General features: G+C 44.0%; 1 protein-coding gene across 2 annotated transcripts in view; it reads right to left on the reverse strand.

Moving 5' to 3' along the window:
* Positions 1–2638: 2638 nt before the first annotated feature.
* LOC109898268 (manganese-transporting ATPase 13A1) overlaps positions 2639–22966 on the reverse strand; it is a 44001-nt gene continuing 23673 nt past the window's right edge. Inside the window, exons 14-25 of one of the 2 annotated variants that reach the window (XM_020493168.2) lie at positions 19953–20063; positions 11138–11263; positions 10854–10962; positions 10176–10369; positions 9373–9469; positions 8952–9142; positions 8671–8785; positions 8258–8454; positions 5842–5984; positions 5525–5636; positions 5186–5329; positions 2639–3993 (exon numbers count right to left, since the gene is read on the reverse strand). In XM_020493168.2, coding sequence (XP_020348757.2) covers positions 3883–3993; positions 5186–5329; positions 5525–5636; positions 5842–5984; positions 8258–8454; positions 8671–8785; positions 8952–9142; positions 9373–9469; positions 10176–10369; positions 10854–10962; positions 11138–11263; positions 19953–20063 — 1650 coding nt within the window. In that variant the 3' untranslated portion in view covers positions 2639–3882. Of the gene's footprint in view, positions 3994–5185; positions 5330–5524; positions 5637–5841; positions 5985–8257; positions 8455–8670; positions 8786–8948; positions 9143–9372; positions 9470–10175; positions 10370–10853; positions 10963–11137; positions 11264–19952; positions 20064–22966 lie in introns of both variants that reach the window. The other variant, XM_031833833.1, reaches the window with a different exon arrangement.

A 22966-nucleotide genomic window follows, 5' to 3' on the forward strand; every position in this document is an offset into this window, starting at 1 on the left:
TGGCACCAAATGGAAACGGAGGTGGCACCGTTATTATACTGAACAAAAAATATAAACGCAACAAGATTTTAATAAGTTACATAAGTCACATAAGTTACATAAGTTATATAAGTCAATTGAAATATATTCATTAAGCCCTAATTTATGGATTTCACATGACTGGGAACACAGATTTGCATCTGTTGTTCACCAAAAAATGTTTTAAAGTAAGATGGCACTGACAGACATGGAAGCTCTGCTTCTAGCTCCTAAGCAACTTTGCAGACAAGTATTTCGCTACACCCATCTGCTAAATATGTGTATGCGACCAATAAAATGTGATTTGATATCTTAAAAAAAAAAAATTGCCTCAGACTGGGCTTCAGGATCTCGTCACGGTATCTCTGTACATTAAAATTGCCATAGATAAAATACAATTGTGTTCATTGTCCATAGCATGCCTGTCCATACCATAACCCGATGTTTACATCGGTGACATCAGCAATCCACTCGCCCCCACGACGCCATACGTGGTCTGCGAGGCCAGTTGGATGTACTGCTAAATTCTATAAAACGACGGAGGCGACTTATGGTAGAGAAATTAACATTAAATTATTTGGCAACAGTGGTGGATATTCCTGCAGTCACCATGCCAATTGCATAATGAGACATCTGTGGTGTTGTGTTGTGTGACAAAACTGCACTTTTTAAAGTGGCCTTTTATTGTTCCCAGCACAAGGTGCTGTGTAATGATCATACTGTTTAATGAGCTTCTTGCTATGCCACACCCGTCAGGTGGATGGATCATTTTGTGAGAAATGCTCACTAATAGGGATGATTATCAAATCAAATGTATTTATATAGCCCTTCGTACATCAGCTGATATCTCAAAGTGCTGTACAGAAACCCAGCCTAAACCCCAAACAGGGGTAGGAAAAACTCCCTAGAAAGGCCAAAACCTAGGAAGAAACCTAGAGAGGAACCAGGCTATGTGGGGTGGCCAGTCCTCTTCCGGCTGTGCCGGGTGGAGATTATAACAGAACATGGCTAAGATGTTCAAATGTTCATAAATGACCAGCATGGTCAAATAATAATAATCACAGGCAGAACAGTTGAAACTGGAGCAGCAGCACGGCCAGGTGGACTGGGGACAGCAAGGAGTCCTCATGTCAGGTAGTCCTGAGGCATGGTCCTAGGGCTCAGGTCCTCCGAGAGAGAGAAAGAAAGAGAGAAAGAGAGAATTAGAGAGAGCATACTTAAATTCACAGAGGACACCGGATAGGACAGGAGAAGTACTCCAGATATAACAAACTGACCCTAGCCCCCTGACACATAAACTACTGCAGCATAAATACTGGAGGCTGAGACAGGAGGGGTCAGGAGACACTGTGGCCCCATCCGATGACACCCACGGACAGGGCCAAACAGGAAGGATATAACCCCACCCACTTTGCCAAAGCACAGCCCCCACACCACTAGTGGGATATCTTCAATCACCAACTTACCATCCTGAGACAAGCCGAGTATAGCCCACAAAGATCTCCGCCACGGCACAACCCAAGGGGGGGCACCAACCCAGACAGGAAGATCACATCAGTGACTCAACCCACTCAAGTGACGCACCCCTCCTAGGGACGGTATGAAAGAGCCCTAGTAGCCAGTGACTCAGCCCCTGTAATAGGGTTAGAGGCAGAGAATCCTAGTGGAAAGAGGGGAACCGGCCAGGCAGAGACAGCAAGGGCGGTTCGTTGCTCCAGAGCCTTTCCGTTCAACTTCACACTCCTGGGCCAGACTACACTCAATCATATGACCCACTGAAGAGATGAGTCTTCAGTAAAGACTTAAAGGTTGAGACCGAGTTTGCTTCTCTCACATGGGTAGGCAGACCATTCCATAAAAATGGAGCTCTATAGGAGAAAGCCCTGCCTCCAGCTGTTTGCTTAGAAATTCTAGGGACAATTAGGAGGCCTGCGTCTTGTGACCGTAGCGTACGTGTAGGTATGTACGGCAGGACCAAATCAGAGAGATAGGTAGGAGCAAGCCCATGTAATGCTTTGTAGGTTAGCAGTAAAACCTTGAAATCAGCCCTTGCCTTGACAGGAAGCCAGTGTAGGGAGGCTAGCACTGGAGTAATATGATCAATATTTTGGGTTCTAGTCAGAATTCTAGCAGCCGTATTTAGCACTAACTGAAGTTTATTTAGTGCTTTATCCGGGTAGCCGGAAAGTAGAGCATTGCAGTAGTCTAATCTAGAAGTGACAAAACAGCATGGATACATTTTTCTGCATCATTTTTGGACAGAATGTTTCTGATTTTTGCAATGTTACGTAGATGGAAAAAAGCTGTCCTCGAAACAGTCTTGATATGTTCTTCAAAAGAGAGATCAGGGTCCAGAGTAACGCCGAGGTCCTTCACAGTTTTATTTGAGACGACTGTACAACCATTAAGATTACTTGTCAGATTCAACAGAAGACCTCTTTGTTTCTTGGGACCTAGCACAAGCATCTCTGTTTTGTCCGAGTTTAAAAGTAGAAAGTTTGCAGCCATCCACTTCCTTATGTCTGAAACACATGCTTTTGAGGCTTCACCATGTTTCATTGAAATGTACAGCTGTGTGTCATCATTATCAAACATTTTAGAGAAATAAGCTTTTTGTGCAACATATCTAGGATCTTTTATTTCAGCTCATGAAACCAACACTTTATGTTTATATTTTTGGTCTATGGGTGGCCTGTACCACAGTCATCATGACATCATCCCACCTCTGCTGTCAGTGTAGTAATCTCATCTCTAAAATCAACTAGATTTTAATCTGTCACAATAGAATGCCAGTGTAGCAAGCAAGAGTTCACCAGACATTTTTACATTTTAGTCATTTAGCAGACACTCTTATCCAGAGCGACTTACAGTAGTGAGTGCATATATTTTTCATACTGGTCCCCCATGGGAATAGAACCCACAACCCTGGCATTGCAAGTGCCATGCTCTACCAAGCGAGCCACACGGGACTTAAAGTCCTCTCAAACATAAATTTTCTTGTGGCCTCTCAACTTGACTTCCAGTTAAAATGTATGCAGCTCACTCATCAATTAAAAAAATATATGTTCAATCCCTATGTAGGTATAGTAGGCAGTGCACTGCATAGGTAAATAGAACATGACAAAGTAGCACTTGACACAAACAGCACCACTTGTATTTTTTGGTATTTTATAAGTCTGTAAGAGTTTTATCTTTTTACAAAATTAAGAAAAAACAAAATGTAAAAAAATCAAACACTTCGCAATTCTCTTGGAGAACGCCCTGTTGTGTGTGTGTGTGTGTGCATTTCACATGGGCCGGCACACAATCTCAAACGCCACACAATACTGCTGTCTTCTTGGCCTTCGGTGATAGAGGGAGGGATGGAGAGGGGGAACGGGAAGGCAAGAGGGGGAGTCTAACTAGACCTGGGAATCCAATAGTATTTATTTTTATTTTTATTTCAAATACTTTAGCTGCACTTGTTTCAGCTTGCCTGGCGCAACAGAACAGTCCCAAAAGTGCAAACCCTGCTTATCTGGAGCTCCTGGCAGGATCAACCAAAATGCTCAAAGTATTCGAAAGAAAGCAAATAGCATTTGAGCCCAAGTTTGTCTCCAGCATAGAAGAAATATAATTTTAAATACATTAGTGAAGAGGGGGAACAGAGGGACAAAGCAGAGAGATGGGGTAACATTTAAGGGTGTGGTAGGGGTACAGTACTGCGCATCTGCCTGACATGCCTAGTCCATCTCCTCAGCTGTCTTTGTGCATCACATCAGCCTTTAATCTTTTCCTCCCTCCACAAGTCTCCTCAATCCTTTCCCTTTACAGATTGGTTGCTGAGGGCAGAGGGTTGATCAAGGCAGCTGTTGGCATGGCGATTCAGGAAGGCAGCCTCGGGGTTCCTTTGCCCAGCAGGAACTGCAGAACGCGGTCGACCAGCAGGGCAGCGACAAAGTCAACCACCAGGACGCGGGCAATGACTAGCTTGAACTGCAGGGGAAAAAACACATAGATAATAATAATTTATACATCCTTTTGCGCCAGTTTCCGACACAGATTAAGTCTAATCCTGGACTAAAAAGCAGTTAAATGGAGAACTTACATTAACTCAGTTACTTCATTATAAAAAGGTTCTGTATGAACCTTTTTATAATGAAGTAACTGAGTTAATGTAAGTTCTCCATTTAACTGCTTTTTAGTCCAGGACTAGACTTAATCTGTTATCTATGTGTTATAAAGCAATCCCACAAAATGTGTGTGAAAGTACAGATGTTGGATCCTAATTTGACCCGTTTCATTGCAGAAGGAAAATAATCAAGTGTTTGATTATGTTTGAATGTTTGAAGAAATATTTAGAATCACCGCCAGGGGGCAGCTGGAAGCGGTGTTTATGCACACTGCAATAGAGTACCTACAATGTACCTTAGCCTGCAGGTCCACTGTGTGCCAGTTCAAGTAGCATATGCAGGCTCTATGCAGGCTACAGCGCATCTCGTGTGAATTCTTATGTGGATTATAAAACATTTACATATTTGTAGGGGGTATATGTATTTTTCATTAGGAAAAATCCTTTTTTTTATCAATTGTTTTAATATATGTTCAAGGCAAGCAATAGGCAAAATCAATTATTGGTGGCCTCAGTGCCTGTGTGGTCCAGCGTCTACAGCCGCTGACCCCGGGACATATATGCCTGTGTCGGCATTGGTTCAAATCCATCCCACTGCCTCTTCAATAAAAGCAAAACAATTACGAAAGGAGTGAGATTGCCCCACTCTTTAAAAAATACCTTTAAGAAATAATAACTCGGACAAATAACAATTAGATTGTGAGCGCACATCCAACATAAAACATCATTATAAATGATACAAGGTATGCTAAATTGATTAATAGAAAATGCACAGACCTAGCAAGTAACAATAGACTGTGAAACAAACAGTAGGCTATTATCGGTTTTCACACCTTTCATTATGTGACAATAGATAGGCTAATGGTTAGCCTACAGAATATGAACAAATATAGCCCCACTGGTCTGAAAAACTCGACTGCTCCCGCAAGGAGAAAGAGAACTGCTGCTTTTCAGTAACACAACTACTATAAATCACGAAGCTCATTTGAATTTCCTAATGAGCAGGACATTTATGTGATCAAATTAAGATCCAATATCTGTATAATATATGCTGACCTCTGTTGGTATATCTACAAGAGCAAACTGCTCGTTGAATTCAGGCGAGGATCCTGAGAGAAGGCCCACGATTGCCAGACCTGAAAGGGCGATACTCCATAGCAGCGGTCTGTTCTCACTCAGAGACTCCATGAAAGGATGACCCTAGAAAAACACATAGTATTAGTGGAATAGATGTGTTATTCAATGATGGGGTACATTTTTTATTAGGTATCGCTTAATGAAGCCTTCATAAGCCCTACATAGAAGCCTCAAAAATATTTTATATGCAAAGAAAGGCCTTATAAGGGATCATGAAGGCTACATTAAACCTAAGACACGGAGGAGGAAGAGCAGTACCTTGTAGTTAATGGCAAAGGTAGCCATCTGCATGGCCATAGACATTATGTACACTGTGCTGTTGATGAGATTGGGCTCAAACTCTTTGTACAGGTCCGCAAACCGCTCCGCCCTAAAAGATAAAGGACAACAGACAGAGGATTATGAGAGGGGATACTTGGACAGGTTGGAAACAAGACAATGTCAATAACTGTAAGGTGAACATGTCCAGTTAGTACAGTGTGGGTGCAAATACAGTATCAACAAGTCTGTAGGTATCTATAGTGTGTGTGTGACAGAGAATGTGTGTTTGCATGTGTGTATGCATGTATGTGTACCTTGGAGGACTTCTGCTCTGCGCTCCTTTGTACAGGTATACCAGACTACAGAAGTGAACAGCAAACTGCAGCAGTACTGTCAGAACAGTGTACAGGTTGAAGATGTTAGGTAAGGGCCGCTCTTTAGACAGAGTCTTCAGGGGCTGGACAGGACAAGAGAAAATAGGATGAAAACTTAAAAGGGCGCTTGTATGATCCATTTCCTGGAGCATTTGGTGCCCTGAGCCGCACTATAAAGCATGTGTGAAACACAAATTAATCCTGGCTAAAACAAATCCTGGACCTGCGTTTGTAGCAGGTCCAAGATGCAGGACCAGAGTATCAGGAGTCGCATGGAACTTTTTGCCCGTTGTAAACAAGCTAGCTCGCTAACGTCATGTAGAATGTGCGTTATGTGCGTTAGAATCTTGCTAATCGCACCCTGAAATGGGTATTTTCAGATCTTGTGAAAGCAAAGAATTGTAGAATTCTCAGACCAGGAAAACAGACCAGCGCACCAAATTTTATGTGAAAAAGTTGAATTAAAGGCTTAACTTGAAACTACACCTGTTAGCACTAGGGCTACATAATAATACAGTGGGGCAAAAAAGTATTTAGTCAACCACCAATTGTGCAAGTTCTCCCACTTAAAAAGATGAGGCCTGTAATTTTCATCATAGGTACACTTTGACAGACAAAATTAGAAGAAAAAAAATCCAGAAAATCACATTGTAGGATTTTTAATGAATTTATTTACAAATTATGGTGGAAAATAAGTATTTGGTCACCTCCAAACAAGCAAGAGTTCTGGCTCTCACAGACCTGTAACTTCTTCTTTAGGAGGCTCCTCTGTCCTCCACTCGTATTAATGGCATCTGTTTGAACTTGTTATCAGTATAAAAGACACCTGTCCACAACCTCAAACAGTCACACTCCAAACCCCACTATGGCCAAGACCAAAGAGTTGTCAAAGGACACCAGAAACAAAATTGTAGACCTGCACCAGGCTGGGAAGACTGAATCTGCAATAGGTAAGCAGCTTGGTTTGAAGAAATCAACTGTGGGAGCAAATATTAGGAAATGGAAGACATACAAAACCACTGATAATCTCCCTCGATCTGGGGCTCCACGCAAGATCTCACCCCGTGGGGTCAAAATGATCACGAGAATGGTGAGCAAAAATCCCAGAACCACACGGGGGGACCTAGTGAATGACCTGCAGAGAGCTGGGACCAAAGTAACAAAACCTACCATCAGTAACACACTACGCCGCCAGGGACTCAAATCCTGCAGTGCCAGACGTGTCCCCCTGCTTAAGCCAGTACATGTCCAGGCCCGTCTGAAGTTTGTTAGAGAGCATTTGGATGATCCAGAAGAAGATTGGGAGAATGTCATATGGTCAGATGAAACCAAAATATAACTTTTTGGTAAAAACTCAACTCGTCATGTTTGGAGGACAAAGATTGCTGAGTTGCATCCAAAGAACACCATACCTACTGTGAAGCATGGGGGTGGAAACATCATGCGTTGGGGCTGTTTTTCTGCAAAGGGACCAGGACGACTGATCCGTGTAAAGGAAAGAATGAATGGGGCCATGTATCGTGAGATTTTGAGTGAAAACCTCCTTCCATCAGCAAGGGCATTGAAGATGAAATGTGGCTGGGTCTTTCAGCATGACAATGATCCCAAACACACCGCCCGGGCAACGAAGGAGTGGCTTCGTAAGAAGCATTTCAAGGTCCTGGAGTGGCCTAGCCAGTCTCCAGATCTCAACCCCATAGAAAATCTTTGGAGGGAGTTGAAAGTCCGTGTTGCCCAGCAACAGCCCCAAAACATCATTGCTCTAGAGGAGATCTGCATGGAGGAATGGGACAAAATACCAGCAAGTGTCTGAAAACCTTGTGAAGACTTACAGAAAATGTTTGACCTCTGTCATTGCCAACAAAGGGTATATAACAAAGTATTGAGATAAACTTTTGTTATTGACCAAATACTTATTTTCCACCATAATTTGCAAATAAAATCATTAAAAATCCTACAATGTGATTTCCTGGATTTTTTTTCTCATTTTGTCTGTCATAGTTGAAGTGTACCTATGATGAAAATTACAGGCCTCTCTCATCTTTAAGTGGGAGAACTTGCACTATTGGTGGCTGACTAAATACTTTTTTGCCCCACTGTATGGTTTCCTACCAATCACAACTACAGTACATGCATTACATGGATGTCACAGGTTCTTTCGCAATACTATTTCCTCGATTCCTTATGTCCTTTCCTCCTAAAAAATGTCTGTCAGGAACTGATGAAAGGACTCAAGGAAAAGAAACGCTTCCCTCTGACGTTTTGAGGAGGCAGGGAGGAGGACACAAGGAACCGAAGGAGGAAAAACTATCAAGAGAAAGCACTACAGTTTTTTTCCCGCCATGTGACCTTTCACCTTTGACCTGGAGATGAAGAGAAAGCAGCCAGCCAATAGCAGGCCCTGTAGGGTGGCCTGGAAGTCACTGAACTTGACCCCCTCCAGGTAGAGGACAGACTGGCTGTAGGCCAGCACCAGGGCGTTCAGCGCCAGGATCTTAAACATCTGTAGTGTGGTCACCAGCGTACAGCGGCCCTGCTTTATCACGTGGCAAACTAGGCAGGAGGAGATGATAAAGAGGGAGACAGTGTGTGAGGGAGAGAGACAGTGAGTGAGTGAGTGAGTGAGTGAGTGAGTGAGTGAGTGAGTGAGTGAGTGAGTGAGTGAGTGAGTGTTAATTTGTGTTTGTATACAGTGTGGGTGTAAACAAAAACACACATTTTATTAAAAAATAAAAATGTGTATTGATTATGTATATGTTTGTTCCTCACTGCACTGTATGGAGGATACTTTGGAGGTGAAGGGGGCAGCAATGGAGGCATCTCCCAGTTTCACTACTTGTATCTGATCTTCTTCCAGCTCCCTTAAGACTTGACTAATCCTCTCCTACAACAGAATTAACACCAAATGGTTAACAACACGCACAATCACCTCTCCCTCCCTCCCTCCCTCCCTCCCTCCCTCCCTCCCTCCCTCCCTCCCTCCCTCCCTCCCTCCCTCCCTCCCTCCCTCCCTCCCTCCCTCCCTCCCTACCCAAACACACACACACCACCTTCTGTGCGGCTAGCTGCTCCTCTCTCTGGGCCATGACCCTTTGCCTGGCTGCCCTGGAGGTCAGTTTGACCCCTGAGCTGGTGACCGGAGGTAGGGAGGGTCTGGAGTCGGCTGCTGGGGTCTCCTTCTCTCTGCCCTTCTTCCTCCTCTCAGGCATACGCTCTGGAGCGTTGGCCAACAGAGCCACACCTGATGGGGGGAAAGGGGGAGGGAAGGAGAGAGGGTAGGGGGAGGGAGGGAGAGGGAGGGGAGAGAGAGAGAGAATGGTCACAAAATGACTCACATATAGCGACATTGTTTTTGATAAGAGGATGGTATAGATTTTAAATGTTGAATTGAAGATATCATGGTCTAAGACAGGTGTGTCCGTTAACGTTGCTGAATATTGTGCACAGCTTTGACATGTCGAGTGACCTCACCGATATGAGAGTGTTTGAGTGCTCCGACGTCATTGGTCCCGTCTCCGCACATTAATGTTGTATAGCCCAATCCTTTAAGACTAGTGATTACAAACTCCTGCAACACAATAAGAATACACACAGTTAGCACAAAACTAGCCTCAAAATGTACCGCCAGTTCTTGAGTGTGTTGGTTGTACACCGAGTGTACAAAACCCGAAAAACACTTTCCTAATATTGAGTTGCACCCCCGAAATTCTTGATACACACAGGAAACTGCTGAGCATGAAAAACCACAAACCAGTGCGTCTGGCACCTACTAACACGTTCAAAGGCACTTAAATATTTTGTCATGCCCGTTCACCCTCTGAATGGCACACATACACAATCCACGTCTCAATTGTCTCAAGGCTGAAAAATCCTTATTTAACCTGTCTCCTCCCCTTCATCTACACTCCCCAATAAGGGATCATAGCTTTCAGCTGGATTCACCTGGAAAAGAGCCTGTGTTCATAATGTTTTGTACACTCAAGAATATATGTAGTCTATCTTTTATAATCTAATAAATTCATTACATCAACAAAAATGGAGTAAAATAAGAACAATTGGAATTGAAGGGTAATCAAATCGAACAAAGCTTTATTGACACAAAAATAGAATTCAGTGGTAGTGTCCAAAATTTAAGCCTATTTAATCCCTGTACTGTATAGTGCACTACTTTTGACTAGAGTCCTATGGGCCCTGGTCAAAAGTAGTGCACTAGAAAAATAGTAGGGTGCCATTTCTGACTTAGCTAACGTCTACATGGAGGCAAGAAGACTGACCTTCTGTTTAGGGCTGACCCGTGCGAACACCCGGACATGTGGCAGGAGGGCGTGGAGCAACCGGGTGTCACTGGTCAGTCTGGTTAGCCCCTCCCCCGTCACACACAGATCATACTGATGAACCAACGAGGGGACGGATGGCGGGGGAAGCGGAACACACACACTGCCGTCTATAGACTCCCACTGCCATTCACCTGGAAGGAACAACGGCACAAGTTACCGTATTATAGTGCATTCTTAAAAAAGCAACACACTACACCTGGGTTAAAAACATACATATTATGTCAAATAGTCTCAAGTACTTAAGGTGCGCTTGATTTGGTTTGCATATTATTTCATTGCACTGGGGCGAAGTAGATCAAGCGCAGCTCAAGTATAATATATATGCATTTGACCCAGGTCTACAACACATGCACAGTCCACTAAAGATCCCTTCATTACAACAATCACATGGTTATATCATCAGTGCATTAGTCTGTAGATTAGTCTAGTACAGAGCCCTCCAACCATGTTCGGAGAGCTACCATCCTGTCTGTTTTCTGTCCTACCCCAGTTGTAACTAACCTGATTTAGCTTATCAACCAGCTATTAGAATCAGGTGCACTAGATTAGGGTTGGAGTGAAAACCGACAGGACAGTTTTCAGATCAAGCATAAATTGGCTCTTAGTGTGCCATACCCTGGTTGGGTCTGGCCTGCAGTACGAGTGTGTGTTCCTTCTGGATGAAGTGGAGCTCTCTGGCCACATGGCACGCTGTTAGAGGGTTGTCGCCTGTTATCATCACCACCTGAGGGAGAGACAGAGGAGAGGAGGGTTATGTGTATGTGTGGTGTGTAGTGTGTGTGTGTGTGTGTGCGCGTGACAGTGACTGCGTGCATGGATGTGCCTGATATTATAGTAATAATAGTAATCTGTGTCAATGTGTGTGAGCGTGCGTGTGTATTTTGAGACAGCCTGCTCACATGATGCGATGCCTCCTGGATCTCTTTAATGACAGCCTTGCTGTCGGTCTTCAGGGGACACGAGACGACCATGAAGCCGGCAAACTGCAGGTCACACTCCAGAGCATCACGAGTCACCTCCCGCACCTGTACAGACAGCCACAAAGCACCCAGTCACACAAACAACCAACCCCTTCTGTAAAAGAGAGACACCCTCAACTAACTGCTTGGCTGAGGTTCACGAAAGCCTTGTAGCTAACGTGGTACTTTATTTATCTCGAAGACCCAGAACTACCCTACCCCCTCTCTCGGCTGAGCGGCTGGGTTGTTGAGAGTATTGAAATAGCGTGCCATGCCAAGGGGTATGAGGCTTTCGGGAAACTCATCCCCTCACACAGAGCAGGGCAGGACCGATAGGTGAGTTAAACAGGACAAGTAGGTGAGTTAGACAGGACAAGTAGGTGAGATAGGTGAGTTAGAGGGGACAGGGCAAGACCGGTGAGTTAGACAGGACAGGGCAGTTAATTAGGTACACCCATCTAGTATCGAGTCAGACCCCCCCTTCACCTCCAGATCAGCCCGAATTCTTTGGGGAATGGAAATTTTGATAAATTAGTTTCAAGGGCCCTAACGTGTGCCAGGAAAACATTCCGCACACCATTACACCATGCCACCAGCCTGTACTGTTGACACTAGGCAGAATGGGGCCATAGATTCATGCTGCTTACACCAAATCCTGACTCTGTCAAAAGAACGGCTGGAAGCCAGAGATTTCTCTGGAGAGACACTGAAAATATCTTCTTTTGCAAGAAAACGGTGAAGGAGCTGAAGCAAGAAAGACATTTGGCTAAGAGTGCTTTTACCAAGCAAGCAAACTTCCTTAGCAGAGGTGCAAAACACATGACTAAGAGCGAACTGCGAGAGGAGTTCAAGAAGCTCACGTCGGAGGCAAGGAAGGTCAGTGAGACAAATTATGAATACAGGGCTGGACTTCTGGCAGACGTTGAAGCTGAAACCGATGAGGGTGAAGAAGCTGACCTGAGCAAGCAGCAGCAGACTGAACTTGAGAAGACATTCCAAGAATGCGAAGTACGATTGGATGAGGTCAGGGGGATGATCCAGTCCAACCTATGGCCTAGATACGGGGAGGACGAGGTGAAGTCTGCAATCAAAGAAGCTGAGACCGCCTGTGATGGAGTTGCTCGAATACCTGTTATTGCTGTAAATAGAGATGGCTTCGAGCTACGGTGGGATGGTGCGAAGGCACAAGTCCAAGATGCAATCACAAGCCTAGCAGAGTGGGAGATGTGGATTCCAGTCGCAGAAAAATAATGGCTGGAAGCCAGAGTAAAGGATCTGAAAGCATTCAGAAACAACCTTGAAGCAAGGAGGGCAGGATTTCTCACAGCGCAAAGAATTGCAGAAGAGGATAAAGACAGAGGGAGAGTGCCGCAGATTCCCGTGCCAGCTCCACAGCCGACACTGAGAATAAAACCAACCTGTTTACCCAGGTTCAGTGGGTATAAAAGGAATTTCCATCGATGGAGGAGAGACTGGGAGAGTCTACAGAAGCAGGGGGAACCAACAGGCTCAGTCGAAGTAAAGAAGATCCAACTCCTTGCCAGTGTAGATGAGAGAATGTGCAGAGACCTCCGTTTGTCTATTTACAATACTGCTGAGGACATGTTCAGGGTGCTTGAGAACAGGTATGGAAACAAGTCTACAATTGCCTTGGAGATAATTGAGGATCTGGAGAAAAATCCTGCTTTAAGAGCAAATCAGCCAAGGAAAGTTATCGACATGATCCAAACTATAGAGAAGGCACTGGATGATCTCACAGAGCTTGGAGGCACAGGAGCCATCAACAACCCTCTGGTGATCAAATCCATAGAAAGTAAGTTACCTGACAACATCAAGCGAGATTGGCTTGTCTTCATGGTTAACCCGAGGAATAATGTCACGCCGGACAATCACTTTGAGAACCTTCTTAAATTCCTGAAAACACAGGAGGAAATTCTTGAAAAATTAGAGCAGCTGGGAGTGAGTGAAAAGCCAGAAAAGAAATATGCTTGTGTGGAGAGAAAATATGCGTCCACACGTTCCACAAGGAAAGTGTCTGTGTTGTCTGTGGAGATGAAAAGCATAGAGAAAAGATCTTATTTTGCAAGCGTTTCAAAGAACTGAAGCCTGTGGAAAAGTTGGATGCTGTAGAAAGGATGGGGGCCTGCAAGAGGTGCTTGGTCTGTCATGGAGAAGATGATGAATGCAAAGACACTTACCTGTGCAGGAAAAGAGACTGTAAGAAAGACCATTTCTTTCTTTGTCTGAAGGGAGATTTCAAGAGGAGTGGCTCAGACAGAAGACAATCCAATGTGAGCAGGTATACGCGTACAGAGGAGCAGGAGGAATTTGTATCTAAGCTCTCCCCAGAGATGGCAGAGAAATTCAAGAAAGCATTCACCAACATCACTGCGAAAACAAACTGTGTCGAAAAGAATTAGCTGGGACTGACTGAGTCAAGTGCAGTAGAAGAATTTCCAGTTATTCTAATGCTGCTCAAGGTAACTACCAATGCAGGACAAAAAAATTGGAACCCTGATCGACTTGGCATTGGACACAAACTACATCACTCACAGAGCTGCCAGAAGATTAAATCTTCGAAGTGAAAACATCACTTTAGTCGTTCATAGAGTCGGAGGAATGGCCATGAAGATTAGAACCAGAAGATATCTCCTCAGAGTGAGGGTCAAAACGCCCATAGGCACGGAAAGAGCTCATGAGCTTATGTGCTATGGTTTGAATGAAATTGCCAACATCCACAGAGTCATCAAACCTGAGCAACTCAAGAAGTTCTTCCCAGAAGTCAATCTAGGAGATCTGAGTAGACCGGAGAGTATTGAGCTACTGATAAGCCACCGCGAAGGAAGACTTGCTCCGCAAAGAGTGAAGGTGATTGGAGACCTTGTCTTGTGGGAAGGCCCGCTGGCCCGCTGGTGGAGTACATCCAGATCTGTTTGAAGAAGTGGATATAGCCGCACACAGGTCTGAAACACACTTTGCTCGATCCATGAGAGCAACCGCTGTCAAGTATCAAGAGATAGCTAAGCTGTTCACAGCTGAAACCAAAGGCACAGTTGCTCGCAGAGAGTTCTTGGATTGGTGGAAATGGGACAGCATTGGAGCAGCTTGCGACCCAAAGTGTGGAGGATGCCGGTGCGGCAACTGTCAACCAGGAGGCAAGGAAATGACTCTGAGTGAGGAAAGAGAGCTGGAGATCATAAGGAAAGGCCTCACCTACATCAAAGCAGATGCTCACAGCGATGAACCCCACTGGGACACAAAATACCCCTGGATTCAAGATCCAAGTTCCCTTCCTGACAACAGGAGTGGGGTGGAAGCCACCTTCTTGAGAACAGAAAAGCATCTCAAAAAAGAGCCAGAGTGGAGAATAGCATACACAGCTCAAGTCCATGAAATGGTGGAGAGAAGAGCAGCGAAGAAACTCACCAAAGAGCTCATTGCCAGCTGGAAGGGGCCAGTATGGTATGTCAGCCACTTGGTGGCGCCAAACCCGCACTCTCTCACAGCACCTGTGCGACTGGTATGGAACAGCAGCCAGAAGGTTAGAGGGGTCAGCATGAATGACCTTCTGCTGAAAGGGCCTGATGTCCTCAATCCAATCCGAGCAGTACTACTCAGGTTCAGGAGAGGCGTCCATGCTGCCCTCGGCGACATTAAGAAAATGTACAATTCTGTGTGGTTGGAAGACCTGGAGATGCACCTCCACAGATTTCTCTGGAGAGACACTGAGGAGGAAGAGATTGAAGAGTATGCGATCACCAGAGTCAACATTGGCGATCGACCAGCAGGGTGCATTGCGCAATTGGCTATGAGAGAGACAGCCAAACTGCCCATGTTTGCTCACCTGGAGGAGGAACGTAGGATCCTTGAAGAGGATACCTATGTCGATGACATCCTGACTTCCCATAATGACTTGTAAAAGCTGGACCAGAACACCAAAAGGGTTGAAGAGTTCCTGAAGGCAGGTGGCTTCTTCCTCAAGCCCTGGGTCCAGTCAGATCAAAGTGGGAGGCAGGAGATCGTACCAGCAGAACAAGGAGCACAGTCAAGCACAGCACACATTCTCCCAAACGAAATGAGGGAAGGAGACAATAAAGCCCTTGGAGTTGGATACCTTGTTGAGGAGGATAAACTGTACCTCATGACTTCAATCAATTTCTCAAAGAGGAAAAAGAAAATGAGAGTCGGCCAAAATCTCCTTGATGAAGAGGTGAGAGGGAAAACTCCAATCCCACTGACGAGAAGAGAACTGCTGAGCGAGGTAGCTAGCCTGTATGACCCAATAGGCCTCGTCACATCTGCCAAACAAAAGGGTGCCATTCTTGTCAGAAAGGCGTTTCAGGAAGCTGGAGGCAAAACTCTGACCCGAGACACTTGGGACAGTCTTTTGTCTGAAAATTTGAGGGAAGAAGCCATCCAATTATTTGAGGAATACACACGTCTTGGCCAAATCACCTTTCACAGAAGCCTCACACCAGTCAACTGGATTGGAAAACCTTGGGGAATAACATTCGCTGATGGAAGTGACAAGAGCTATGGAGCCGTAGTGTACTTAAGATGGGAGACCCAGCAAGGCATCAAAGTCAGACTGGTTGAATCCAAAGCAAAGCTCACACCATTGGACCAAAAGGGAGAACCAGTAAAAGCTGAAATCTCTGGTGCTGTCTATGCAGCACAACTTCGAAAGTACGTTGAAAAGCACAGTCGAATAGAAATTGAACGATGGCTCCATCTACTGGACAGTGTTAAGGGGATTTTTATCAATGATGACTAATTATGTATACATTTCAATCAGGACTGACTAATCAGAATACTGTTATGTTACTCTATATGTACTAATCAGAATACTATTATGTTACTGTATATGTATGAATTATCTTTTTAATCTTAGTACTGAATATAATGTGTGCAAATATAATCAAGAATTAGAACAATGACTGTCTGTACCATGGTAGAAATTAATGAACTTATAACCAGACTGGCTAGAAGGCTTATCTACACCAGCTGTCCTAAGCTTAGTCATATATCAACTTAATAGGGGGAGACGATGTGAGAACCATACAGCCTTTGTACTAGAACGGAGATGGCACGGGTTGGTCTTGAAACTAATGACGTCATTTTAAGTTTCTAACCTGTGGTAAAATGTGTAAGGAGCAGTACTCTCGTGAATAAAGGCTGCTGTTTGACTTTAAGACTAGGCTCTGTCCATTTTTATACTAATAAGGGGCATACATATGCTTATGAATTGACAAAGTGTTTGATTTTAATTGGGTATTAAAAAAGAGGAATTTAATTCCTGCAACAACAGTCAAACTGTGTTGGGAGCAATCCAGAGAGACAGCTATGGATATCAAACTTTATTTGCGAATAGAGTTGGAGAGATCCAGAAATCCACATCCGTAGAAGACTGCCTCTTATTTTTAGCTGATAGAAGTGGTCATCTGGGTGGTCATCTGCAGCAACAGCCTATCCGTGACAAGGATTAACGAGTTGTGCGTCCTGAGATGCCGTTCTACACACCACTGTTGCACTGCGCCGTTATTTGCCTGTTTGTGGCCCGCCTGATAGTTTGCAAGATAATTGCCATTCTCCTTCAACCACTCTCACGATCGAGCTCGTTTCGACCACAGGACTGCCGCTAATTGGATGTTTTTTGTTTGTCGCACCATTCTCGGTAAACCATATACACTGTCGTGCATGAAAAGGCCAGGAGGGCGGTCATGACTGAGATAATGGATCCGGCGCACTTGGCACCGCTGATCAGACCACGCTTAAAGTCGTTTAGGTCACTCGTTTTGCCCATTCCAACGTTCAACTAAACGCCTCGAAGCCTGCTTTATATAACGATCTATTTTCGTGAACAGGGTGGTGTACCTAATAAACGTTTATTTTATGAAAAAAATATTACTAACAACAACAAAATGTAACAATTTTTGACGAAGGGATCCGTGGAATAAGTATGGAGAGTGCAATACAATACAATGTAATATTATTCATCTACAATTTGTTCTTAAACATGGGCAACATGGGCCTGGGAGGCTAACAGGGATATTGGTATCCTCAGTACTCCACCAATTATCCATTTCTCACTCAATACTTATTTTATTCCCCCAAATGTATTATTATTATTATTATTATTTTTTTACACAAGTGCACTGTCATTTAATCCTTAAAATGTATACGTTTTTCTCTCTGCCCCATGGAAAAATATGTAGCGTTGAAGGATATTAGCTTTAAAGCTGCAACAACAATTATCTCTGCCACATGACAAAATGTGTAGAATTGCAGGAAAGTTACTTGAAAACCAAAGTTCTCTCTCCGATGCTAAGAGCCAGGTCTTTCAGGGCCCAAGATTTTGTTCGTCCAGCCATGTAATACTGAAGTCATAGTAAAACTCATTGTATGCTATTTTTTATCTCACGTGAGTTGTGTTCTGATTATTTTTTATTTTTTATTTTTTTATTTAACCTTTATTTAACCAGGTAGGCTAGTTAAGAACAATTTCTAATTTGCAACTGCGATCTGGCCAAGATAAAGCATAGCAGTGTGAACAGACAACACAGAGTTACACATGGAGTAAATAATTAACAAGTCAATAACACAGTAGAAAAAAAAGAGAGTCTATATACATTGTGTGCAAAAGGCATGAGGAGGTAGGCAATTTTTTTTGCAGATTAACACTGGAGTGATAAATGATCAGATGGTCATGTACAGGTAGAGATATTGGTGTGCAAAAGAGCAGAAAAGTAAATAAATATAAACAGTATGGGGATGAGGTAGGTAAATTGGGTGGGCTATTTACCGATAGACTATGTACAGCTGCAGCGATCGGTTAGCTGCTCAGATAGCAGATGTTTGAAATTGGTGAGGGAGATAAAGGTCTCCAACTTCAGCGATTTTTGCAATTCGTTCTAGTCACAGGCAGCAGAGAACTGGAACGAAAGGCGGCCAAATGAGGTGTTGGCTTTAGGGATGATCAGTGAGATACACCTGCTGGAGCGCGTGCTACTGATGGGTGTTGCCATCGTGACCAGTGAACTGAGATAAGGTGGAGCTTTACCTAGCATGGACTTGTAGATGACCTGGAGCCAGTGGGTCTGGCAACGAATATGTAGTGAGGGCCAGCCGACTAGAGCATACAGGTCGCAGTGGTGGGTGGTATAAGGTGCTTTAGTAACAAAACGGATGGCACTGTGATAAACTGCATCCAGTTTGCTGAGTAGAGTGTTGGAAGCTATTTTGTAGATGACATCGCCAAAGTTGAGGATCGGTAGGATAGTCAGTTTTACTAGGGTAAGTTTGGCGGCGTGAGTGAAGGAGGCTTTGTTGCGGAATAGAAAGCCAACTGGAGATGTTTGATATGAGTCTGGAAGGAGAGTTTACAGTCTAGCCAGACACCTAGGTATTTGTAGATGTCCACATATTCTAGGTCTGAACCATCCAGGGTGGTGATGCTAGTCGGGCGTGCGGGTGCAGGCAGCGAACGGTTGAAAAGCATGCATTTGGTTTTACTAGCGTTTAAGAGCAGTTGGAGGCCACGGAAGGAGTGTTGTATGGCGTTGACGCTCGTTTGGAGGTTAGATAGCACAGTGTCCAAGGATGGGCCGGAAGTATACAGAATGGTGTCGTCTGCGTAGAGGTGGATCAGTGAATCGCCCGCAGCAAGAGCAACATCATTGATATATACAGAGAAAAGAGTCGGCCCGAGAATTGAACCCTGTGGCACCCCCATAGAGACTGCCAGAGGACCGGACAGCATGCCCTCCGATTTGACACACTGAACTCTGTCTGCAAAGTAGTTGGTGAACCAGGCAAGGCAGTCATCAGAAAAACCAAGGCTACTGAGTCTGCCGATAAGAATATGGTGATTGACAGAGTCGAAAGCCTTGGCAAGGTCGATGAAGACGGCTGCACAGTACTGTCTTTTATCGATGGCGGTTATGATATCGTTTAGTACCTTGAGCGTGGCTGAGGTGCACCCGTGACCGGCTCGGAAACCAGATTGCACAGCGGAGAAGGTACGGTGGGATTCGAGATGGTCAGTGACCTTTTTGTTGACTTGGCTTTCGAAGACCTTAGATAGGCAGGGCAGGATGGATATAGGTCTGTAACAGTTTGGGTCCAGGGTGTCTCCCCCTTTGAAGAGGGGGATGACTGCGGCAGCTTTCCAATCCTTGGGGATCTCAGATGATATGAAAGAGAGATTGAACAGGCTGGTAATAGGGGTTGCGACAATGGCGGCGGATAGTTTCAGAAATAGAGGGTCCAGATTGTCAAGCCCAGCTGATTTGTACGGGTCCAGGTTTTGCAGCTCTTTCATCTGCTATCTGGATTTGGGTAAAGGAGAACCTGGAGAGGCTTGGGCGAGTAGTGCGGGGGGGGGAGCTGTTGGCCGAGGTTGGAGTAGCCAGGAGGAAGGCATGGCCAGCCGTTGAGAAATGCTTGTTGAAGTTTTCGATAATCATGGATTTATCGGTGGTGACCGTGTTACCTAGCCTCAGTGCAGTGGGCAGCTGGGAGGAGGTGCTCTTGTTCTCCATGGATGAGGGGTGGTCGTTTGACTGCGGATCCGTAGCGGATACAGGCAATGAGGCAGTGATCGCTGAGATCCTGGTTGAAGACAGCGGAGGTGTATGAGGGGGTCCCTGATGAATTTGTTATCACAAAAGGGGTCCCCAGCCACAAAAACTTTGAGAAACCCTGAGTTAGATAGGACAGGACAGGTAGGTGAATTAAACAGGACAGGCAGAGTTACCTGTCGGTGGCTGAGGTGTCCGATCTCTCTGTATCCCAAGGCCAGAACCCTGGCCCCTTCTCGGGACATCTCCCTGTGCACCTGATCATAGCTGGCTGGGCACTCTGAGAACTATAGAAACAAACAAATGGTTAGAATAATGATAATGACACAAAGAAAGTGTAATAAGCAGGTTGTAACTGCAGCAGTGACGTATCTACTCAACACTGAGATGATGTACTTGTATGTGAAGTGTAGTACAGTAGACATGTATTATATTGACCATAAAGATACAGTTGAAGTCAGGAAATGTACATACACTTAGGTTGGAGTCATTAAAACTCATTTTTCAAACATGACACAAATTTCTTGTTAACAAATTATAGTTTTAGCATGTCGGTTAGGACATCTACTGTGTGCATGACACAAGTAACTTTTCCCAACAATTGTTTACAGACAGATTATTTCACTGCATCACAATTCCAGTGGATCAGAAGTTTACATACACTAAGTTGACTGTTCCTTTACGCAGCTTGGAAAATTCCAGAAAATTATGTCATGGCTTTAGAAGCTTCTGATAGGCTACTTGACATAATTTGAGTCAACTGGAGGTGTACCTGTGGATGTATTTCAAGGCCTGCCTTCAAACTCAGTGCCTCTTTGCTTGACATCATGGGAAAATCAAAAGAAATCAGCCAAGACCACAGATTTTTTTTAGACCTCCACAAGTCTGGTTCATCCTTGGGAGCAATTTCCAAATGCCTGTAGGTACCACGTTCATCTGTACAAACAATAGTACGCAAGTATAAACACCATGGGACCACGCAGCCATCATACCTCTCAGGAAGGAGACGCGTTCTGTCTCCTAGAGATGAACATACTTTGGTGTGAAAAGTGCAAATCAATCCCAGAACAACAGCAAAGGACCTTGTGAAGATGCTGGATGAAACAGGTACAAAAGTATCTATATCCACAGTAAAAACGAGTCCTATATCAACATAGCCTGAAAGGCCGCTCAGCAAGGAAGAAGCCACTGCTCCAAAACCGCCATTAAAAAGCCAGACTATGGTTTGCAACTGCACATGGGGACAAAGATCGTACTTTTTGGGAGAAATGTCCTCTGGCCTGATGAAACAAAAATTTTACTGTTAGGCCATAATGATCATCGTTATGTTTGGAGGAAAAATGGGGAGGCATGCAAGACGAAGAACATCATCCCAACCGTGAAACACGTGTTGTGGGGATGCTTTGGTGCAGGAGGGACTGGTGCACTTCACAAAATAGATGGCATCATGAAGCAGGAAAATTATGTGGATATATTGAAGCAACATCTCATGCCATCAGTCAGGAAGTTAAAGCTTGGTCCCAAATGGGTCTTCCAAATGGACAATGACTCCAAGCATACTTCCAAAGTAGAGGTCGACCGATTAATCGGCCTGCTCCTCAGTCTCAGTTTCTAATATATGCATTATTATTAGTATTGGATAGAAAACACTCTAAAGTTTCTAAAACTGTTTGAATGTTGTCTGTGAGTATAACAGAACTCATATAGCAGGCAAAATCCTGAGTTGAAATCAAAACAGGAAGTCAGAAATCTGAGCTTTGTATGTATTCAGAGTCCCCAATGAAATCCCCTTGAGATATGAATGATTTTGCACTGCCTAGGGGTTCCACTAGATGTCAACCATCAATAGAAATTATAATGAGACTTCTATGATGTTGTGGGAGTGAATGATAGCAGAATAGGTCAGGTGTCTGGCAGTCAGCCAATTTCTGATCATGTTTATTCCTCGTGGTAGTCACTTGCGTTCCATTGCTCACGAAGACAGTAAGAGAGTACTCCGGTTGGAATTTTATTGAAGCTATATGTTAAAAACATCCTAATGATTGATTCTGTACTTAGTTTGAAATGTTTCTTCGACGGTAATATCATTTTTGGAAGTTTTCATCCGATATAACGCTGACCAGAATTAGCGTTTGGATATGTATACCAAACGCGCTAACAAAAGAAGCTATTTGGACATAAATAACTGACATTTTCGAACAAAACAAACATTTATTGTGGACCTGGGATTCCTGGAGTGCTTTCTGATGTAGATCATCAAAGATAAGGGAATATTTATCATGTCATTTCTTGTTTATGTTTGACGCCATCTTTGCGGCTGTGGTGTTTTTACTTCTGAGTGCCGTCTCAGATGGTTGCATGGGTTTCTTTTTCCATAAAGTTTTTAAAAAATCTGACACAGCGGTTGCATTAAGGAGAGGTATATCTATAATTCCATGTGTATAACTTGTATTATCATCTACATTTATGATGAGTATTTCTGTTGAATGATGTGGCTATGCAAAATCACTGGATTTCTTTGTAACTAGTGAATCTAACGCGCCAACGTAAAACTCAGATTTTCTGATATAAATATGAACTTTATCAAACAAAACATGCATGTATTGTGTAACATGAAGTCCTATGAGTGTCATCTGATGAAGATTATCAAAGGTTAGTGATTAATTTTATCTCCATTTGTGCTTTTTCTCTCTCTCTTTGGCTGGTAAAATTGGCTGTGTATTTTAGTGAGTTGTTGGTGACCTAACATAATAGTTTGTGGTGCTTTCCCCGTAAACCCTATTTGAAATCGGACACTGTGGTGGGATTAACAACAAGACTACCTTGAAAACGATATAAAATACATGTATGTTTGAGGAATTTTTATTATGAGATTTCTGTTCTTTTGAATATGGCGCCCTATATTTTCACTGGATGTTGTTATATCGCTCCCGGTAACGGGATCTCAGCCATAAGAAGTTAAGAACGCATTCTTATTTTCAATGACGTCCTAGGAACGGTGGGTTAACTGCCTTGTTCATGGGCAGAACGACAGATTTTTACCTTGTCAGCTCAGGGATTCAATCTTGCAACCTTACGGTTAACTAGTCCAACGCTCTAACCACCTTTTTATATTGCACTCCACGAGGAGCCTGCCTGTTACGCGAATGCAGTAAAAAGCCAAGGTAAGTTGCTAGCTAGCATTAAACTT

This window comes from Oncorhynchus kisutch, linkage group LG10 (assembly GCF_002021735.2).
Source record: "Oncorhynchus kisutch isolate 150728-3 linkage group LG10, Okis_V2, whole genome shotgun sequence".
NCBI classification, from domain to species: domain Eukaryota; kingdom Metazoa; phylum Chordata; class Actinopteri; order Salmoniformes; family Salmonidae; genus Oncorhynchus; species Oncorhynchus kisutch.